General features: G+C 34.0%; 1 protein-coding gene across 1 annotated transcript in view; it reads left to right on the forward strand.

Moving 5' to 3' along the window:
• SNX4 (sorting nexin 4) overlaps positions 1-13,556 on the forward strand; it is a 61,552-nt gene extending 47,996 nt beyond the window's left edge. The window contains exons 9-14 of the mRNA XM_063101813.1: positions 906-971; positions 4,377-4,466; positions 6,039-6,138; positions 7,693-7,838; positions 9,201-9,315; positions 12,400-13,556. Coding sequence (XP_062957883.1) covers positions 906-971; positions 4,377-4,466; positions 6,039-6,138; positions 7,693-7,838; positions 9,201-9,315; positions 12,400-12,447 — 565 coding nt within the window. The 3' untranslated portion in view covers positions 12,448-13,556. The remainder of the gene's footprint in view (positions 1-905; positions 972-4,376; positions 4,467-6,038; positions 6,139-7,692; positions 7,839-9,200; positions 9,316-12,399) is intronic.
• Positions 13,557-19,654: the final 6,098 nt, after the last annotated feature.

Raw genomic sequence — 19,654 nt, forward strand, 5'->3', positions numbered from 1 at the left:
GAATGGACTGAGAAAAAATACTGAGCTATGAGTGGAAAAGGATCGTCTAAAGTGGTAAAGACAGATGAAGAGACAACCATATAAGTAAGAAATGAGCAGGAACTGGACTCAGAGAAGAAACTGAAGATTTCGTAGTGTGTTCATATCACGTGTTGCTGTGAATGTTTTTTTGTTGTTGTTGTTTATTTGTTCGTTTGTTTTAAGTAGAGGAGTTCACTTTGTGCTCTCCTTGAGTTCCTCGTTTTTTTGCTGCCTCCATCCCCTGTTATGGCACCTGACCTAATTTAGAGTAGGCCAAAAGGCCACTTCCCTTGTGGGACTTGTCTCTGTTTTCTTTCATATCCACTTGTCCAGAAATGGATCAAATACATAGGTGGGGCGCACTGAGCAAAAGACTTAGAAAAGGGTGTGAGAGTTTTAAGTGCCAGTAACTATGCATTTGCAGCTAATGAAAGCTGTCAGGATACTCATCTTAATTCATAGATTGTGAATGCATATCGAAGCAACCAAGAGAAAGCCTCTCTCCAAGATTCAGTGTTACATTTCCTTTCAGGGGATTCCTGGAAAATACACAAGCATCTTTGAATTACAGAAAATAAATTCAGCTAGCTAGAATTTAAAAGCTAGCTAGAAGGGTCGGCCCGTGGCTCACTCGGGAAAGTGTGGTGCTGAGAACACCAAGGCCCCGGGTTGAGATCCCTATATAGGGATGGCTGGTTGGCTCACTGGCTGCATGTGGTGCTGACAACACCAAGCCAAGGGTTAAGATCCCCTCACTGGCCATCTTTTTAGATAGATAGATAGATAAATAAATAAATAAATGCTAGAAAAGAATTTTGTAAGAGATTCCATTTGATAATATTCCATATCTCTAATTCATGATGCTTTTGGTTTTCTCTTCCTAGTGAATGGAGTGCTATAGAAAAAGAAATGGGTGATGGACTGCAGAGTGCTGGTCATCATATGGACGTGTAAGTACCTCAAGAGCCCAGTGTAAAACCTCAGGTGAAGTTCAGTGGTGAAGTGTTAGTGACTCTTCTATTCTGTTTTTTTCTAATTCACTGGCATTTATATTATGATTTGTGTGTATAGATCTGTCTTAGATTTATTTCAGGAGTGCAAGTTTAGTTTAACATTCAAAAATTAGTCTAAATCGTACATGAACAGAATAAAGATGAAAACCTGTATGTTCATTTTAATGCATGTAGAAAAAGCACTTGACAAATTTCAACACCCATTCAAAGTAAAAATTTTCGTCAAACTAGAAATAAAAGGGAATTTTCTCAGTACAGCCAATATTGTGCTTGTTAGTGAAAGTGAAGTATTGATGCTTTCTGCTAAGGTCAAGAGCAAGGCAAGGTTGTCAGCTCTTACCATTACTGGTAAACATTACTCAGTGTAGAGAGGCAAGAAAATTAAATAAGAGGCATAAATATTAGAAGGGAAGTAAAACTGTCTTTATTTGCAGTTGACAGATCTTTTACATAGAAAATCATAAGGAATCAATGAAAAATACTGTAGAATTAATGACTGAATTTAATGAGTGTGCAGGATATGATTAATATATAAAAATTAAGTATTTTTATATACTAGCAACAATTGGGAAATAAAAATTTTAAAACAATGTTATTTATGATAGCATTAAAACGTAATTCTTAGGGGGTCTGGCTTGTTATTTGGTTGGAACATGGTGCAGATGACACCAAGGTCCACAGTTCAATCCCTGTACTGGCCAGCCACCAAAAACAAAAACAAACACATAATTCTTAGGGATTAATTTAGTGAAAGATGTGAAAGACCTCTACACTGACTACACTGAAAACTATGTAAAACATTGCTGAGAGAAATTAAAGACCTGAATAAATGGAGAGATAAACCATGTTCATGTATTGGAAGACTCAATATTGTTAAGATATTCATTCTCCAAATCAAAATTCCAGTGCCTTTTTATTGAAACTGATAAGCTGATTCTAAAACTTATATGGAAATTCAAAGGACCTAAAATACACAAAACAATCTTGACAAAGAACAAAGCTGAATATACAAGCTGCTTTGAAGAGTTAGTAAAGCTATAGTTATAAAGATAGTGAGGCATTGGCATAAAGATAAACAGATCAATGGAAGAGAATAGAGTCCAGAAATAGACCCACACTTCTGTAGTCCATTTCAACAAATGGTATTGAAATAACTGGATGTTTACATGGAAAAAAAATGAACCTTGAGCCATATCTTATACATGACAGAAAAATCAATTCAATTTGGATCACATGCATGAGCATAAAAGCTAAAATTACAGCTTTTAGTAGAAAATGTAGGAGAACATTGTTGCAACCTTTAATCAGGGTAATAATCCTTTAATCAGGGTAAGCAAAGATTGCTTAAAGAGGACATGAAAAGAAAAAAAATTTTTTTAAATTATAAATTGGTCTTCATCAAAATTAAAAATTTTTTGTTATAAAAGAGATACCGTTGAGGAAAGGAAGAATGGGGAGTTAATGTCAGATGGGTACAGAGTCTCAGCTGGAGAAGACAAAAAAGTTCTGCAGAGGGATCTCAGAAATGGCTACACAACAATGTGAGTGCGCTTAATGCCCCTGAACTGTACACTTGAAAACGGTTAAAGTAGGTTTTATATATGATGTTTATTTTACTACCAAAAAACAAAACAAAGCACCATTAAGGTAATGAAGAGGCAAACCAGAGACTGGGAGCAAATAAGATAAAAACTAGATCTTAAATATTCTTAACACAAAAACATGATAAGTATGTTAGATGATGGGTATGTTTTGGTTTCATGATGTATACACATATCAAAACATCACATTGTGCACTGTAATAAAAGAAAAAGAAAAACATTTATTTTATCTAAATATTACTTTTCTTTAGGCCATGTTCAAATGAAGTGGCTATTTTTCCAACCAATTAGTTTAACCTAAGTCTTCCTGCATTCTGTTAATTTAGCATTTCAGTATTTGCAAGAATTTAGGGTCATCCCTTCAGTTAATTTATTAAAGTGTTAAATAAAGTTATTCTCATTGCTGATACCTGTAACATTTATATTTTTCTACCCAAGGATGTGCCAGTTTATCCCTACAGTTTTCTCATCTTCAAACCATCAGCCCTGTGGCTCCTCTTTTTTCGTTTTTCTCAACATTAACTCTTCTAGAATTATAGATTTATGAGCTGATGGCAGATTTTCCTATTCTTACAGTGATTCTCAAGACTTTTTTTTCCAGTCATTTAGAAAAAATTCCTCACACTAGTGGATGTAAGTTTGTAATTACAGAATACTGTATGTACTTTGCCTTCACCTGCTTTTGTAAATTCTGTAAGCACATTGCTTTTCCAGATGAACCTGAACATAGTTTTCTTTATTTAATTTTATAACTTCAGAAAGCTTTGTATACTTGTCTAGATGAAACTGGCCTGAAGACTAAAGTACATATTTTTTATTTCCATGCAAAGGAATCAATTAATTTGAAAGAAGGATGCCTGTTAGACAATACAGAAGTAGTATATGCATATGCGTAGCCCATGTCCTTATGTAATTTGCAATGTGATCATAGAAATAAAACCAACAAATGAGAAATTTCTTTAATAAGATGCAAGTTCTAAATTGTGGATAAGAGATTAGAAGTAGAGTGATAAAGACTAAAATAGTCTGGGAAAATTTCGTAAAGATGCTGACATGTGTTTGTAGGATTTGGAGAAGCAAGTTGGAGAACCATCATATTTCTGTACAAGTAAAGACTCAGGTGCAGGAATGAGAGTGGCCTGTCAGTGAGGGGGTTGTCCTAATCAAAGCAAGGGTTGCAAAAAAAGATCTTCCGTCGTGAGTGGCACATGTAGAGCAACCTGATTGCTCTTCGTGCAGAATTGACATCAAAGCAAGGGTTGCTATTGAGAATTAGTGTGAAGTAAGTCTTCTAAAATCCTCTGTTATCTTTATTTACTCTGTTTTTCCTTTGTAGCTTTTTGGTGTTACTATTAATGGTTGCTACCAAGAACATGTGTGTACCAATTATATCAAACTCTTATTCTTTCTACAGATAGCCCTTTAATAATATTTTTGAACAAGAGATTAATAGTTTTACAATGTAGCTTAAGCTCCTGTCTTAAGGACCATTTTTTGTTTTGTTTTTTATTTCTAAGCCATTGCTGACTCAAATATTTTGGTAAAATTCAATAAAATCATCCTGGTAATTACAAATTGCTATGAACATTTCTAAATGCTAATTCTCACTTTCCATATGTACTTTGTCACTGACGGGCAGCAAATGGTCTGTGGGCCATGCTTTGAATAGCACATCTTTAGAACATTAATACTTTGTTTCCCAATGAAAATTACCTTACTTTTGCAATCCTTTCTTAAACAGGTATGCATCTTCTATTGATGATATTTTGGAAGATGAAGAACATTATGCAGATCAGTTAAAGGAGTATCTTTTTTATGCAGAAGCACTGCGGTAATTATAATAAAAGTTCCAGATACAGCCCTATGGCTGATCCTCTCTCTCTTCATATGCTACTGTAAAATACAGACAGTACAGTGTTTTTAAAATCAATTCATTCCCTCAGATATTAAACGAACTCTCATTGTATTCCTCTGTGTTGCAGAGTGGTAGGCATAAAAATTTAAGATGAATCACCATGGTCATAGCTTCAGATCCCTATACCAGCCAGCCATCAAAAAAAAAAAAAAAAAATGAGGCCTGCCCTTGAACCATTATATTGATAAAACCTGCCAGTCTCAGGTATCAGGTCTGTCTGTATGTTGTTCTTTCTACTTTTTCCAGTTTGAAGATTTGAAGCAAAATTCAGATTGTGTATAGCAGTATCTGTCACTAGGTTGTGTATTACCATTTTTATTCTGTAATTTTTTCCACATCTGCATGCTTTACCTTCTCAGTAGGTTGTAAAACTTCTCAACGTCAACGATTTTGTCTTCTGTTTTTATGGTATCTCCTACAAAGCCAAACAGTTCTCTGCTAGATAGTCCTATTTGATTAAGAAAAAGTTACTGTATTTTTTCTGTTCAGTTTAGAAAAAAATGAATCATTTTCCTGGAATAGGTGGTTTTTGGTCAATTTTCCTGTCACTTTTTAAAAGCAGAATAAGAATTCTTTTAGGAAAACAGAAGAGCAATATTCCTTTAGCTGTTCAGTAACCAGTGTGAAGACATGCACATTGTTAGCTTTTTTCCTTCTAGAGCTTTGAGCAGTAGGAAGTTTCACCAAGGTATTTTCAAGTCACTAGGCAAAAGGAAGTTGCTGAATACAGTGGAATTCTGTGCAGCATTTAAGAATTATAAAAAAGATAATGTGTATTGACATGGAAAGATGTTCATGGTAGTATATAGCTAAGTGAGAAAAGATGCAGAACCATTTGGGGTTTATGGATATGTGTATTTGTAAATGCCTAGATAAATTCTGGAAGGATATACATCATCTAGTAACATGAATTATGTCTGCATAGTGGGACTTGGGGAAAGAGAGGGCTCTTGAAACTTTATTTTTTATTTTGTGCGTTTCTGTATTAGAATCTTTTTTTTTTTTTTTACAGCAAGCATGGATTGCTGTTATGATAAAAAGACTAATGGATGTTTCTAAATAGAAAAGAAAACTTTGAGATATTATCCTTTCAAAGAATACTCTTGCTATGTGAGATTACAGCATTAGTTCTTATATTTTTAAAAATTTTATTTATGGGGTAATGGTATGTTTATTGAAGAAAATGTTGCAAGTATCTAGAAAACAACCTTTTTTGTTGTTTTAAGTATATAATAAAGTTTTTATGCTTAGGATCTGCTAGATTTATTTATTGATTGATTGATTGATTGGCAGCTGGCCGGTATGGGATAGATTTAATTTTTAATGTTGAGCTGCTATACTTTAAACTTAAATAAATTCTGGGCACACAAAATTCTGACCCTAGTAAAACATTGTGAATGCTTCCCTTCTATTCCTGAAAAAATTTTCTTAATATGTTAGGAGAGGAGCCAAAAAAGTTGAATGGCAGCCCTTTTTTTTCATCCCTAGGGCTGTGTGCAGGAAACATGAACTTATGCAGTATGATTTGGAGATGGCTGCTCAGGACTTAGCATCCAAGAAGCAGCAGTGTGAGGAACTGGCAACTGGGGTGAGTAGTTTTCTTCAGCTCTCTGGTATACTGTAGCAAGCTTTATGTGCCTTCAACTGTCATTGCAATACTCAGGATGCCTGTACCTTTTATGGGTGAATAATTTGTGAGTGACTTTATAATTCTTTGGTTTGTTATCTTGATATAAGAACATGTAAACCATTAAAACTGTGTACTATATAGTATTGTAAGAAATTTAGCCAACAATTGCTGTGTAGTAAGTATCATCCAATTTCTTATTCAGTCCAAGTGAAAAAACATTACTCTTTGGGATTGAAATAATAATCTTTGTCAGGTTTAGTTTTGCAACGTATTTTATAGAAATTTTAGTTTAGAATTAGTTAGAATCAGTGACTCTCTCCTATCAAGAAGTTTTTTTGTTTACATTGTTCTTTAATGCTTATAGTGAGTAATTGTAAAAACAAATTCCATATATTTTTGCGTTAGACTTAGATCATTTTTATAATCCACTTTATACCATCCAGCTATTTCATTGGATAAATTAGCTATCATGATGCCACATCTAGAAGTAGTGAAGCTGCATCAATGCCATTGTTTACCAGTCACTTCCTGCTTAACAAGTACTTTAGTTTTGAAAGTGCATTTCACTAGATTACCCACTTGCTACATCTGTGAAAAGTCATAGATATATGTGGAAAAAGACCTGTGACCATGGGACATGTGTAGATTAGGCCCTTGATTTATTTTTAAAACTCAGAGGAAATTCCCAGGCCATTTCAGGGAGCTTGGTTCCCTACTCTTACATGTGAATGGGAAAACTCCAAAGAGAGGAAATGTTAAAGCAGTGAAGACTGAGGCTGCCCCGCAGTGCTTGGCTTTAGGCATCCTGTTTTATTATTAGAGATCCAAGTTTCAATGTGAGTTATGAAGATTTTTAATTTTATCCATTTTTATGTCATAAAATAATTTTTAAAGATATGACCACTCATATAAGGTAAGAAATAACTGTCTAATAATTCACCTGGAAGTTTTCCATTTGATCAAGAAGTTCAGTTAGAATTTTCCCCTTTTAGGCTATTCCATATTATTCTAGTGTTAGAAATCATATTAGGAGTCCCCTGGTTGTAAGGCTTAGGGGGCTTCTGTCTGAACTAGGGGAAATGTTTTCTATTTCCATGTGTTTGTGTGTTAAAATATACATAATGTAAAATTTACCATCTTGACCATTTTTGAGTGTGCAGTTCACTAGCATTAAGTATATTACACTGTTGTGCAACCAATCTCTAGAACTTTTCATCTTGCAAAACCAAAACTCTGTACCCTTTAAACAACAACTACCCTTCCTCCCCTGTCCCCAGCCTCTGGCAACCATCATTCTACTTCCTGTCTCTGATTCTATAAGTGGAATCATACGAGTACAGTACTTGTCTTTTTGTGACTGGCTTATTTCACATCCATGCTACAACATGGATGTACTCAAGGTTCATCCGTGTTGTAGCATCTATCTGAATTTCATTCCTTTTTAAGGCTGAATAGTCCATTGTATGCGTATGCCTCATTATTTATCCATTCATCTGTTTCTTTTCCTTTTAGACTGTGAGAACATTCTCTTTGAAAGGAATGACTACCAAGCTCTTTGGTCAAGAAACTCCAGAGCAGAGAGAAGCCAGAATAAAGGTGCTAGAAGAACAAATAAATGAAGGAGAACAACAGCTAAAGTCTAAAAATTTGGAAGGCAGGTAAAAATGCTGAGATGTTTAACAAAGCTACATTTGTAGACTACATGGAGGATTGTTTTTTTAATAACAATTCCCAATTAGAGTAGCATCCCTGGATCCAGCCTGTTCCTCTAAAATGCAGTGATTGCATTCTTAAGAAATTTGAGTTATCAAAAATCGTGTTATAGAAACAGTTGTTTTAGTATGGGGGAAGAGGAAGAAAACAGTTTCAGCTTCATAACATTATTTTCCTGCACTTTTCATGATTGTCCTTTGCACATTTCTTCTTCCTCATTTAACAAAAGTGTGATGATCCTTTAGTACCTAGCTCGGGTGTTACTTTATTGTGAAGCTTTCTCTGTCCTCTCAGGTTATCATAGCACTTAACTCATGCCACTGTAGTGTGACCGTTTTGAATTGGGTGGTTGGTTGTCCTGTGTGACTATTCCTGGCTAAATTATGACCCCTTCAAAGTCAATGACTGTGTCTTTTTCATCTTTACATCCCAACGCCTCACATAGGGCTTGGCATGTAATTGTTCCATAAATGTTTTTAGAAATTTAATCTTCAGAGATCTGCTATCACTGTTTGGCTCATTTTCTTACTGTTTTCATCTGACAGAGAGTAGCCCAAGGCAGACCAAAGAGTGTGTCATAGGTTTTAAGGTGGTTCTGCTAATCTTTAGAACTGTTGGTACCAAGTAAGTCAAAGTAAACTTTCATGAATAGATTTAAAAAAACAAATGCCTCTCAGAATTTTTAAAACTCTGGTTGTCATTTAAAGCAATTACATGCTAAATGTGATTCATGCTCTATCTCGACGCAAGAGTGTATGTTTTCTGGTGACCCCAAGAAGGCACTTTATTGTGGCATTTGTTAGGCTTGTAAGCTGGTTCAAGGAGCCGTCTAAATCTGTTTTATAGGAGTAATTTGAAGGTAGAATCCTTGTGGCAAAAATATAGATCATTAAATTTATTTTTTTATTTTTTATTTTTTTTCCTATATAAAGATGACCGGTAAGGGGATCTCAACCCTTGACTTGGTGTTGTCAGCACCACGCTCAGCCAGTGAGATAACCGGCCATCCCTATATAGGATCTGAACCTGTGGCCTTTGTGTTATCAGCACCACACTCTCCCAAGTGAGCCACGGGCCGGCCCTTAGATCATTAAATTTAGAAGAATATATGACTGTCTCTCTGCCTTTTCCCTAACTATAATTTTTAGGAAAAAAAAAAAAGAATAGGACTGTCTTATACAAGCAATAGCTTTTCCTCTATACAGACAGTTAAAAACCATCTCAGATAAGAACTGGTTATTTGAATTCATAACGTACAGTTTATTTAATTTAAATAAGAGTAATAAAGACTATATCTTTTATTTCAGAGAATTTGTGAAAAATGCGTGGGCTGATATTGAACGCTTCAAAGAACAGAAGAACCGTGACTTAAAGGAGGCCCTCATAAGCTATGCAGTCATGCAGATCAGTATGTGTAAAAAGGTAGGTTTTGGTTTCAGTGAAGATACAGGTATGTTTAGAAATTCTTACACATTTCTTTAAAATCTCTTATTTGGACCAAAATTTTTTTCATTTTTATTCTCCCCTTCTAGACTGTTTCCCAGTTTCTCTTCTAATTTCAAAAGAAGTGTTATAACCAAAATGTCAGTAACTGAGTCTCCACTCATCTAAAATTTCAAATTTGTATGCCCCATTTATAACTTGTATTTGAAAGTGTATACCAACAATATTAATTTGATTATATGGTGTTCTTGGACAGGACAGTAAAGTACCATTCCTAATAGTGATGCATACTTTGATTGGAAAATAGCTGAAACATTATTTTGGGAAGGTGTGCTTATATGGTTTGTTGGTCAAGTAAATTCTTCATGTAGCTGATATCCATACTGAAAAATAGGAACATTGATGCTTATTCTGGTTAAAATAAGTGTTTTGACAATGGTGGAAATCTTTCTAAAATGCTTTTTAAAGAACAAATAGAAAATATTCCTTAACTCTTTCATAACTTGAGATCTGCCAATATGGCTCTTAGTACCATGCTTTACATTTGTCTAGCATGTCATAATTTATCAAGTGACTTAACATGCATTATCTCAGTAAGTCATATAGTAAGAGGAATCCCCATATTTATGAGGACCTTCTTAGAAGGAAAAATCAGACTTGTATAAACACATATACAATTCTTATGCTTTAATTTATCTAAAGTTTTATTTTTTTGCTAAGAGCCATCACTTTCCTTCATCTTTCCACTGAATTATCAGCATTATTAGTAGAGAACAAAGATATCTTGAGACATAAAGACTATACTCACTCACTGGTTAAAGTGGGCGGCCTTTTGGCTTGGGCAAATTCTTATTTATGCCTCAGTGACTTGTAAGTTACTTTATACTGTGGATATTTGGAGTCACTTAAAAGAAGTTAAAATCATGAGGGGTGAATGTGGAGGTGCTAAAGGTTGAGGACATTAGTTTGGTAGTGTTTCTACCTCTGATGTTGTCATCCTCTCACCTCCTATTACTTGTAGGCTGCTGGGGTGCCTAATGTTTCCAGTCCTCTTTCTAATCTGCCCTTTTAAAAAATCTCAGCAAGTTGGAAAGATCAGATAACAAAAGTTTTTAGAGTTGGCTTTTCGTTTTGTTTTTCCTATAAAAGACTCATTTAAGGTCAAGAGTTTGGATCCCCTTACCGGTCAGCCACTAAAAAAAATTTTTTTTTAAAGATTCATTTATAAGGTCCTTGTGATCTCCCGTTCTCTTCTTTTCCAAAGTAAAATGCAAGACCTTCTATATAATGGCTCAAAGTTTCCCTGCTTTATTTAGGGTGGGGTAGTTAAGGGTGCTAGAAATTTAATCTCTGAATAAGAAAAGCTAATACTATAGGTATATTTGGACATTTTTTTCTTCTCTGAGCCAATATCCACAGAAATGTTGGGTGTCTTGTGGGTTTACTCACTTATCCTAAGATAATATCTGTAGTAAACAAGAGTTTAATAAGAGTGTATGGTCACCTTATTTCCCAGGAATGGTACTGTAAAATTTCATTATGTTTCATTTTCATGTGTAAATGGAATAGATTTTTGTATTTGAAAATCTGTAGTGTTCTTTTCTTTAGAAACTTAAAATTAGCTACCAGAAATCAAGATTAACATCAGCTTTTTCTTGGATATATATGAGTATCTATATTTTATATATTTTACTTTTAAAATAAACATTAAAAAGTTTGTATTAACTTAAAATGTCATGCTTCATTATAATATCAGCTATTCTAAGTGTTATTGAATATAATCAGATGACTAAATTGCAGTAGTAACAAACCAAAATAAAAAAAGTATAAATCTAAAAGCATTTAAAAAGTAAATATCACTTCTAAATGTTTTTTGGTCAACCTTTTTGATAGTTAATTGTCTAACTTATTGAATCAAGTAAACGGAAGCCTTTAAAAAATACTTAAATTGATTTTTAAGCTACTTTATCTTTGTAGATTTTAAAAATTAGTTATTATAAAGATAACTCATATACTCATTACAGAAGTTTCAAATAATCTGGAAGCATATTAAGTAAAAACTCTCCCCCCTCCTCCCCAAAATCTCTTTTTAAAAACTCACTAATGTTACACCTTCATGTGTATCCTTCCAAATTTTTTGTATATATACAATCTTTTAGAAAATACATACTTTTCTCCTCCCCACAAAAACAGGATCACATTATATGTGCTAGTATGTAGTTTTTACATTTTCATTTGATGTCTCCCGGACATCTTACTATGATAGATAGTGCGTAAGATCTATCTTATTTTTTCTAATATTAGACAGTCTATTAGGTACTACTTTATCCAGCCAGTCTGAGACATTTTAAATAATTTTTGTTTTTTATTTATCTGCTTTTTGTATCCCATCAGGGAGGAAGGAACTGAAAACGATTCTTTTTATCCTATTTTTTTTGAAGCCTCAATAAATATTGACACACTTTAATGCTTAAGTATTAAGAAAAAGATTCTTTTCCCTTTTCCTTGGCTTTTACTGTTATATTTTCACAAAAATGCATTTTTGTTTAAGCATATTAGGCCCTCTATAGCTTTGTGCTAAGTAGACTGCCAGAACTGCTGAGAGGGATTCAATAATTTAATACATAGTTAGTTTTTAATGAAAGCTTTAGTTATTAGACTAATAATTTAGTAACAACTTATGTATAATTGTTACACTAATAAGGTTTTTTGTTCCGAATGTTACATTGAAAAAACTGCCTGAAAACTTGCTTGGCTTACAGTTAGAAATGATATGGTATGTGATGTGAGTAAATGAGTTTATGACATGAACCTTGAAAATTCAGTTTTCCAACAAGTTGTAGAAATTCTTGCTCCAGTTTGAAGATAAGCTCATACGAGAGAGTCTCTTACTTTTATTAGAAGCATTAGACATTGGCTTATATTAGCCATTTTCTGAAATAATGTCATATTTGCCAGACTTGTTAATTATTTCAAAAAGCAAAACTTAGCATATACTAAGCCAAACACTTGGGTTTTCAGAATCCTTCAAGAATCACATTCTAAAGTTATTTTTGTTTTTAGGGCATTCAGGTTTGGACCAATGCTAAGGAATGCTTTAGCAAGATGTAATCCTGTGAAATGAATTTCTCTTCAATCAAAGTGCCCCAAAACAGAAGCACAAGTAAATAAGAGAAATTTAAGTTGCTACCCAGTATACATAAAAATATATAATAAGTTGAATAAATTCAGCTTTCTTTAATCTGATTGTAGTTGTGTTAATATAGCACAAAAAGGATATATTTTAATGAGGATTAAATATTATAATTTGAGGTTTTGGGGACTGGTGCTGATTCCAAAAAGTTAATTTAATAGTACACAGGAACAGATTGTTTGTCAGGCTTTTGAACTAATGTCTGAATGTCAGGATGTTAATTTCTGGATGCTCATTTCACTGCTGTTTCAGATCTGTTAATGTGTGGGTTTTTTCCTAAGATTGAATTCCTATATATATTGGTAAGACCCACTAATCTGTTATAGGGGGTTATTTTCTCTTGCCTTATAGTTGAGCTGTTTCGTTTGACAAAGCTCAGCAGAAACTTAGCATGAAATCTAAGATTTTCTTCCACACTCATTGATGCCCCCTGTAATATCTGCATACACTAGAAAATGCCTTCAATTTGTGTTTTACCAGAATTTTGATACTGGTCATCAATTTTATACTGCCAACAAAGATGACTCAACTTCTCAGATATATAGTGGATACATTGTTATGACCTAGGAATTGCTATATAGAAAGTTTTAATTGAGTATGTTGCATATAAGAATTAAATTATTCTCTAATAATTCTTAACCTCAATGATGAGCCTAAATTGACTCTGCTTGGCTCTCTACACATGGCATTTCAGGGTACAAGATGTAGCACTTAAATGTATAAGATAAATGTAGTAAACATATGTGTTGGTATTTTCACTGCTAACATCGTTCTTTTCTATTGCTTGGCTCTAATTTTTGTAAAGATAAATTATATTGTGTTTTTATGTACGTTTTTGTGGTATATGTTCAGAAACCAAGCACTCTCTTTTTGCTAGCTTTGCAGAACCTTAAATGTATACTCCTTATTTCTAATGATGTAAAAAAAAATCCCCAGTACTGTTTAGCATTTGACTTTTTTACATGTTGAAAATGTTGCTGGGTTTTTGTGCTGTTTGCCAAAATTATACCATAAATAAATCAAGTATTGTACTGATTTTCAGATGATTTTTGTTATTTTAACATGATTCATACTTATTAAAATCTGTTGCTCTCTGAGAAAATAATACATGCCATATTGTTTTAAAGTATTTAATTGTCTATATTTGTCTTATACCAGAATGTTGGTTTTTTTTTAAAAAAAAAAAAAAGATGCTGAAATGAGATATGATTTTAAAGTTTTTATTGAAGTTTTTTAAATGATAAAATTGGTAGAAGCAAAAGCTCTCTGTGTGGATACACATTTCATTCCATTGAATTGTATTATCTCTTGACTAAATGATATAAAATACCTTTCCACTTGACATTTAAAAATCAAAAGCCTTCTTCCTCAAACTAACTTTAGACTAACTGTAAAATGTATTAGATTTTTTTCTACTAGTAGACCTAATAATTTGAGAGGGTTTTTACCTATGTTTTAAAAGATAAATTAGGAAAAATATTCTATTATCTTCTGTAAAATCTACAAACATACACATGGTTATATATATGTTTAACTAGAAATATCTTGAACTGGGGTTGATTTTGAAAATTGTTTCATTTTATAGCACAATCTTTTTTAAAAAAACTCAAAGGAATTTTATGATGGAAATAATTTTTTGTACTATTCAGAATAAGTATAAAGAAAATAATCTACATTCAGTAACCCTTTTCACTATTTAAAAGTTAGAAATCAAGATGAATTATTAAAAAGGTGGGGGAGTTCTCTAAAGATAATATAAGCAATAACTAAAGAAATATGACTCATTAAATTAATGTAAATACTTAGTAACAAAGGAAGGTTTCATCTCCACAATGTACTAATGATATGGTGTGGTATAGTTAAAGCATTAAAATGAACTGAAGTCATATTTAACCTTCATTTACATTTGAAAGCCTGAGTATAGATGAATGAGTCACTGGTAATTACAACATAGCTGTAAAAGCAGGAACTGGGGGTTCTTAAAATTTAAGCATCTTTATAATAAACACAGATACCCAGCTTGGAATGGAATGAAAAATCGAGAGTTATGTAACAGTAATATTAGACTTTCTGTATCCTTAAAATCATTCTTTAGATTCATATGCATACTTCCTGCATGGGTGGTATTTACTGATTCTCCTAGAAAGTTTTCTCTAAGAAAAATATTAGAAATTTCTTTCAAGGTTGAGAAACCCAGAGAAATGAAGTAGTAAAATTATAAATTAGTAGGATTGTACTTGCTTCCTAATTATGTAGCTTTACATATTTATATATTTGAAAGAGAAAAGCTAAAGGAAAAAATGAGCAAATTAAATCTAAGGAAGAAAGGGAATATTAAAGGTAAGAGCAGAAATCAGTAATACTGTAAACAGATAAATAGTAGTGTTAACAAAGCCAAAAGTTAGTTTTTTTGAGATTAATAAATTTAAACTCATAGCAAAAATTTAAGAAAAAAGGTAAAGCACAAATTATTTCTATATGGAATGAAATAGAGGACATTATTCTAGGTCTTACAGACATTAAAAGAATAGTAAGGAAATATTATGAACAATTTTGAACCAAGAAATGAGATGAAATCAACAAATTCCTCATAAATGGAGTTTACTAAAACTTATACGAGATAAAATAGAAAATCTGAATAACTTTATCAAAAATATTTATTATCAATAATCTTCCTACAAAGAAAACTCCAGGTCCAGATAGCTTCATTGGTGAGTTCTATTAAATACTTAAGAAAGAAAAAATTCTAATTCTACACAGACTTTCAGAAAATAAGGGAAAAGGGAACACTTCCCTCCCACCTCTTTTTATGAGGACATTATTGCCACAATACTAAAACTGGCCAAAGACATCTCAAGAAAAGAAAGTGACTTACCAATGTACATCATGACATAGATGCAAAATTCATTAAACTATTAGCTAATTGAATCCAGCAGTATGCAAAGAGTGACCAAATAGTTTATCTCAGAATGCAAGATTGTTTTAACATTAAAAACCAATTACTATAAACCACCACGCAAACAGAATAAAGGAGGTAACTCATATGATCATTTCAATACATGCAGAAAAGGCATTTGACACTGACTCATGATTTAAAACTCAGCAAACTAGGAATAAAAGAAGTAACTCAGTCTGATAAAGGGCATCTGTGAAAAATGTACAGCTAATGTCATACTTGGAAAATTAAGCTTTCCCCCTAAGATCAGGAATGAGGCCAACAATGTTCTCTAGACAATATGTGTTTCCATTTTCCCCTGTCCTCCCACCAATGCTGAGGTTCTTCTTGAGTTCACCCCAATGTCCCTCCAACTATCCTTCTCCAACCACCCCCCTCCTGCTGTTGTTCCTTGGGCATATCAATGAGCCTTATTCTCAGAATAGCCACTGAACCCTGAAGCAGATGGATACCCCATACCTGTAGCTATAACAGAGTGTGTTCACTAGGTGGGCACTCCCAAGTCCAGAAGGTTTGGGGAATCTATTGACTCAGCAGGTAGTTATAAAATCCATTCCATGGAGGTGAAACTTGTTGACTCAGCAGTGAAAGCCCAAATAAATAAAATATGCCTTTTCACATACTCGTGTGATAGAAGCACAAGCAGAAGACAAGGAGAAATTCCTAAATACTCAGTTGGTAAGGGTTTAATTCCAGAGGATGTAGCTAACATGCATCGAATGCTTGCTACTAAAGCTGAAACTGAGGCACTGCATAGATGTGGCTTGCCCAAGGTCCCACCACTAGGAAGCAATAGAGCCAGAGCTTGAACCCAAGTAACCTGGCTCCAGAACCTGTACTTTTCTGAGGCATTTTCCTTTTGGAGGAGCAGGGGACTTTAGGCATCAGAGACCTGGAGGAGGCTACTGTGGGGTGGAGTGGGGTGTAGGGGAGTTTAGAGAAGGTAACTTTCATGATGATTAAAATGCAAGATGTTTAGCGGGAAAATGTCTTGGGTACTACTGAGAATGAGAGCAGGAAGAGGAAATGAGAGAGGCAGGCTATGGAGAAAGCCTAGTTCTCCAAACAAATTTAATGTGCTTATGAATCACTTGGGGATCTTGTTAAATACAAATTCTGATTCAGTTGTTTGGAGTGGGGCCTGAGAGTCTTTTTCTAAAAAGCTTCCAGATGATGTCAATGCTACTGGTCCACAGATCACACTTTGAATAGCGAGGTATTAAATATATATAACATGAAAAATTACTACCTATTAAGCCAATGGCTTGGCCAAACCAAGACCTATTTAGACAGTTATTTAGCAAATAAAAATGTAGCAGTTACTACACACACACACACACACACACAAAGACATAAAATTATTTAATACCAATTTCTTAGTACAATTCGAAGTTTATATCAAAAGCAAATTTTAAAACTAAGGCTTTAATAATGAGGGTAACAATTATGACATAAAAGTCATGACAAACAGTAATAACGAAACTCACATTGCGGCTTTCATCAAGTATTATTGGAGACTTCCAGTTAAATATGGTCACTTAAATATGGATTTATCTTTGCACCTTCTCAGAATTCCTCTAAAATGACAGTAATAAAAAAAAATAGATACTGCCTTATTCTGTTCCTACCGCTGTAACAAAATACCTTAGACGAGGTAATTGATAAACAATAGAAATTTATTGCCCACAGTTCTGGAAGCTGGGAAATCCAAGATAATGGTGCCACAGATTCGGTGTCTGGTGAGGGACCAATTCCTCATAAATGGTGCCTTTTCTCTGTCCTCACATGGCAGAAGGGATGAAAAGAGCCCCTCAAGCCATTTTATAAGGGCATTAATCCCATTCATGAAGACAGAGCCCTCAGGACCTAATCCCCTCCTAAAGATCCTATGTTAATGCTATTACCTTGGGGATTAAATTTCAACGCAAATTTTGGAGGGGACACAAATATTCAAATCATAGCAGATACCAACCATTATGGACAAAGATGAAAAGACAACTTCACAAGAAATGTTGACAAAATTTTGAAAAATTAAAAGATGGATGAGTGCGAATTGACTCAAAAATGGTGGCAGCTGTAACTGAATATAAGGGGCCTTCAAAAAGTTCATGGAAAGATTAATATTATTCTTTAGTTCTATTTTTCTGCAAACTTTTTTGACATACCTTTGTGCTAATGAGAAGCAAGCTAGTTTGCACTAAAGAATCCCAGAAAGACTCAGGAATTAGAGGAAGCAGGTATACTGGCAAGAAGAGTAGGTGTGGGGTTGGTGGGGGGGCGGGGGTTAATTGTAAATCTGTACAAAGAGCAATTAGATGCCCAGGTCCCCACTCTCTCTGCATATGCATATTACCGTGAAAGTTCAGATTAGTAAAAGGTTCTAGGAAATACAGTTCATATACAAGGAATTGACATCAGAATAGCATCGAGCTGCTGCTTCTTTTTTTTTTTTTTTTTAAAGATGACCAGTAAGGGGATCTTAATTCTTGACTTGGTGTTGTCAGCACTACGCTCTCCCTAGTGAGTCACGAGCCAGCCCTAGCATCAAGCTTCTTAATAGCAAGATTTCTTAGCTGCCAAAAGAGAGTAGAGTAATGCCTTCAGAATTGTGAAGAAAAATGATTTCCAGCCTGAGAGCCAAACTGTCAATCAAGTGTGAGGCAGAATAAAGACATCTTTAGATGTGCAGTCTCAAAAAATTCTCTTCCTGTGCATTCCATCTCAAGAAGCTACTGGAGAATGTGGTTCACCAAAATAGGAGCATAGACCAAAACTCAGGAAAACATGGGATGCAGAAGACAGGAAGTGCAATGCAGGAGAGGAATGAAAGATGTGCCCAGGATATGGTGAAGGGGATTCTTAGGAAGGCACTGTCCTGAGTGGAGCCAGAGATGGAGACCCCAGAGGAAGATACCGGGGGAAAAGTCAGAATTGTAGGCTTGTGTATATAGATTTGACAAATGAGGAACATTGTATTTGGAGGCCATCGGAGTGGAATGATTCAGTGCATGTGATGCAAAGAAAACTAAGCGATGAAAACACAGGCTATTATAATATTCAAGAGAAAAGGAAATGTTCTGTAAGAAGAAAATCATAATCAGAATTTATTACATAGCTTTGTGGTTTAAATATTTATATAATTATCATAATGAAAACGTGACCATATGCTTATCCAAACGTGAGAACAGATATAGTAGGAGGGCTGGTTGGGAGGAGAGGTAATAAAATATGTAAATATGTAAAATATGACCATATTAAGTTCCAGTGTATTCCACTCTACTACTTGGTCATAATATCCAACTTGATAAGTCAAGACATAGCATTAGAAATGTTGTTTAGAGGGGCCGGCCCGTGGCTCACTTGGGAGAGTGTGGTGTTGACAACACCAAGTCAAGAGTTAAGATCCCCTTACCAGTCATCTTTGAAAAAAAAAAAAAAAGAAAGAAATGTTGTTTAGAAATATAAAAATATTGAAAGAAACAGCTTGAAAGAATCAGAAGGGACTAGGGAATGGGGAGTAGAAGTGGGGCAAGGGCCTGCTGTTTTTAATAATGAACATTTAAGTAAGTACTATTTAATTTTTAAGTTATGTGATATAAATTTTTTTAAATTTGAAAGTGAATTGACATTAAAAGATGTCCCTATAGAAAAAACACATAATGCAAGTTGCAGAATAGTATGCATAGCGTGAGCCAGTTTTTATTTCATTTATTTACTTATTATTTTTTTGGCAGCTGGCCTGTTCGGGTATCCAAACCTGTGACCTTGGTGTTGTAGGGCTGCCCTCTGACCAGCTGAGCTAATCTGCCAGCCCCTTATTTTTTAAAAAAAAGCTGATTATGTCTGTCTGTGTGTGTTTATGTCTTTGCATATGCTTGGAAAGTGTCTGGTAAAATACTAAATGGTTCACAATGCTTATGTTTAGAGTGTCAGTTGGCAGTTGGTTTGGAATAGCAGCATGTTATTTTTTACTTTATATACTTTGGTACTGTTTTAACTTTTATACCATTATATATTACTTATATAGTAAAAATTTAATTTTTAGACAAGTGTGAATAAGAAATAATTACCCAAAGAGGATAATCTATCAAAAGAACACCCTCATACCTGCAGGTGATAGGAATAATACGTATAAGAAGATATGACTGCACACCACACCGCTTTGCAAT

The sequence above is a fragment of the Cynocephalus volans genome, chromosome 1, assembly GCF_027409185.1.
Source record: "Cynocephalus volans isolate mCynVol1 chromosome 1, mCynVol1.pri, whole genome shotgun sequence".
NCBI classification, from domain to species: Eukaryota; Metazoa; Chordata; class Mammalia; order Dermoptera; family Cynocephalidae; genus Cynocephalus; species Cynocephalus volans.